Here is a 2,167-nt window from a genome sequence, read left to right as displayed (position 1 = left end):
TGATGCAAGTGATTATGCAGTGGGCGCTGTCTTAGGCCAAAGAAGGGAAAAGATGTTTAGGGCAATTTACTACGCAAGCCGCACAATGGATGCCACAGAGCAAAACTACACTACGACTGAGAAGGAGATGCTTGTAGTAGTGTTTGCTTTCGACAAATTCAGGCCCTATTTGATCGGCACGAAGGTAGTTGTTTTTACTGACCATGCAGCTATTCGCTACCTATTCGCCAAGAAGGATGCAAAACCACGCTTGATAAGGTGGATTTTGCTACTATAAGAATTTGACTTCGAGGTCAAAGATAAGAAAGCAAGTGAGAATCAAGTGACTGACCACTTGTCAAGACTTGAACTAGAGGAGAAGAAAGAAGAAGGTGCTATACAAGAAACATTTCCGAATGAGCAACTCTTCGAGGTAAACTCTGTACTTTCTTGGTTTGCTGATATTGAAAATTTTTTGTCTTGTGATACCCTTCCTCCAGATTTGAGCCATCATCAGAAAAAGAAGTTTTTCCACGATGTCAAGTTCTTCTTGTGGGATGATCCATTTGTGTATAAGAGATGCGCCGACCAAGTTACTAGGAGATGCGTGGATGGTGTCGAAGCACACCTAATTCTGGTGCAATGTCATTTGTCACCTTATGGTGGACATTTTGGAGCAATACGAACAGCAGCTAAGGTATTGCAATCTGGTTTCTATTGGCTTAGTATGTTTAAAGATAGTTATACCTTAGCAAAATCATGTGATAGATGCCAGAGGTTAGGAAACATCTCTAGGCGTCACGAGCTACCACTGACGAATATTTTGGAAGTGGAGATTTTTTACGTTTGGGGCATAGATTTCATAGGACCCTTTTCCCCCTCTTTTGGTCATTCCTATATTTTATTAGCTGTGAACTATATTTCGAAATGGGTGGAAGCAATTGCTACCAATACTAATGATGCTCGTGTTGTAGCTAAATTCGTGCATAAGAACATCTTCACCAGGTTTGGGACACTAAGGGCCATCATAAGTGACGAAGGTACACATTTTTGCAATAAAATTTTCAACTCAATTTTGGCTAAATACAGTGTGAAGTATAAAGTGGCACTGGCGTATCACCCTCAATTGAATGGACAAGCTGAAATATCCAACCGGGAAATTAAAAAAATATTGGAGAAGACAGTCAACATTAACCGGAATGATTGGGCACTCAAGTTGGATGATGCGCTATGGGCATACTGAACTGCATTCAAAACACCTATTGAGATGTCTCCCTATAGGCTCGTATTTGGGAAAGCATGTCACTTGCCGCTGGAATTGGAGCACCGAGCATTCTGGGCAGTTAAGAAGTTGAACTTTGACTTGAAAGCATCTAACGATGTCAGAAAATTGCAGCTAAATGAAATGGAGGAATTCCGAAATGACGCATATGAAAATGCCAAGATCTACAATGAGCAGACTAAGAAGTGGCATGACAAAATCATTGTACGAAGGGAACTCAAACCGGGACAACAAGTACTATTATTCAATTCTCGTCTGAAGTTGTTTCTTGGTAAGTTGAAGTTGCGTTGGTCAGGGCCATTTGTTGTGGAAACAGTGTATCCTCATGGAGCTATCGAGCTGAGGTGCAGTGATGGCAGAACTTTCAAGGTGAACGGACAGCGAGTTAAGCCCTACTATGGGACCGAAGTAAGGAATATCGACATTGTCAATTTGAGCGAACCGAAGTAAACAGTGCAGTGACAGTCAGGCTGACGACATTAAACCAAGCGCTTGTTGGGAGGCAATCCAACCAGTTTCTTTTCCTGCTTTAGCTATTTTATTTTCAGCAGTATAATTGCTTTTACATTCTCGTATTTTATTTAATTTGACGTGTGAAGATTAGACAATGATTTATGTGTTATTATGTAGGTACAAGTTGAAATGAGGCATGGAAAGGACTCAATTGGATGAAATTAGTGCAAAAATGGCGCCTAAGCGCTATAATATAGGCGCCGCAGCGCTAGGAGGCCGAGAAGAAAGTGCCTAGGCGCTCATAAGGAAGCGCCGCAGCGCTAATATGCGAATTTTATGCGCCGCGGCGCTAGACATTCAGCGCCGCGACGCTATTTACTCAGTGCCGCGGCGCTAGTTCGGGATATAAGAAAAGGCATCCGAGAATTATTTTCACAAGACCTCACATTCACA

The 2,167-nt window shown here is 42.0% G+C and overlaps 1 protein-coding gene across 1 annotated transcript; it reads left to right on the top strand.

Annotated features, from left to right (window-relative positions):
- Window positions 1-1,246: 1,246 nt before the first annotated feature.
- On the top strand, window positions 1,247-1,933 carry LOC142525851 (uncharacterized). Its single transcript, XM_075630136.1, has 2 exons — window positions 1,247-1,669; window positions 1,892-1,933. The coding sequence occupies exons 1-2, from the start codon at window positions 1,247-1,249 to the stop codon at window positions 1,931-1,933; spliced, it is 465 nt and encodes a 154-aa protein (XP_075486251.1).
- Window positions 1,934-2,167: the final 234 nt, after the last annotated feature.

Source organism: Primulina tabacum, chromosome 15 (assembly GCF_025594145.1).
Source record: "Primulina tabacum isolate GXHZ01 chromosome 15, ASM2559414v2, whole genome shotgun sequence".
Lineage (NCBI taxonomy): Eukaryota > Viridiplantae > Streptophyta > Magnoliopsida > Lamiales > Gesneriaceae > Primulina > Primulina tabacum.
Note: the sequence above shows the minus strand (reverse complement) of the source record. Positions and strands in the feature narration are given on the sequence as shown.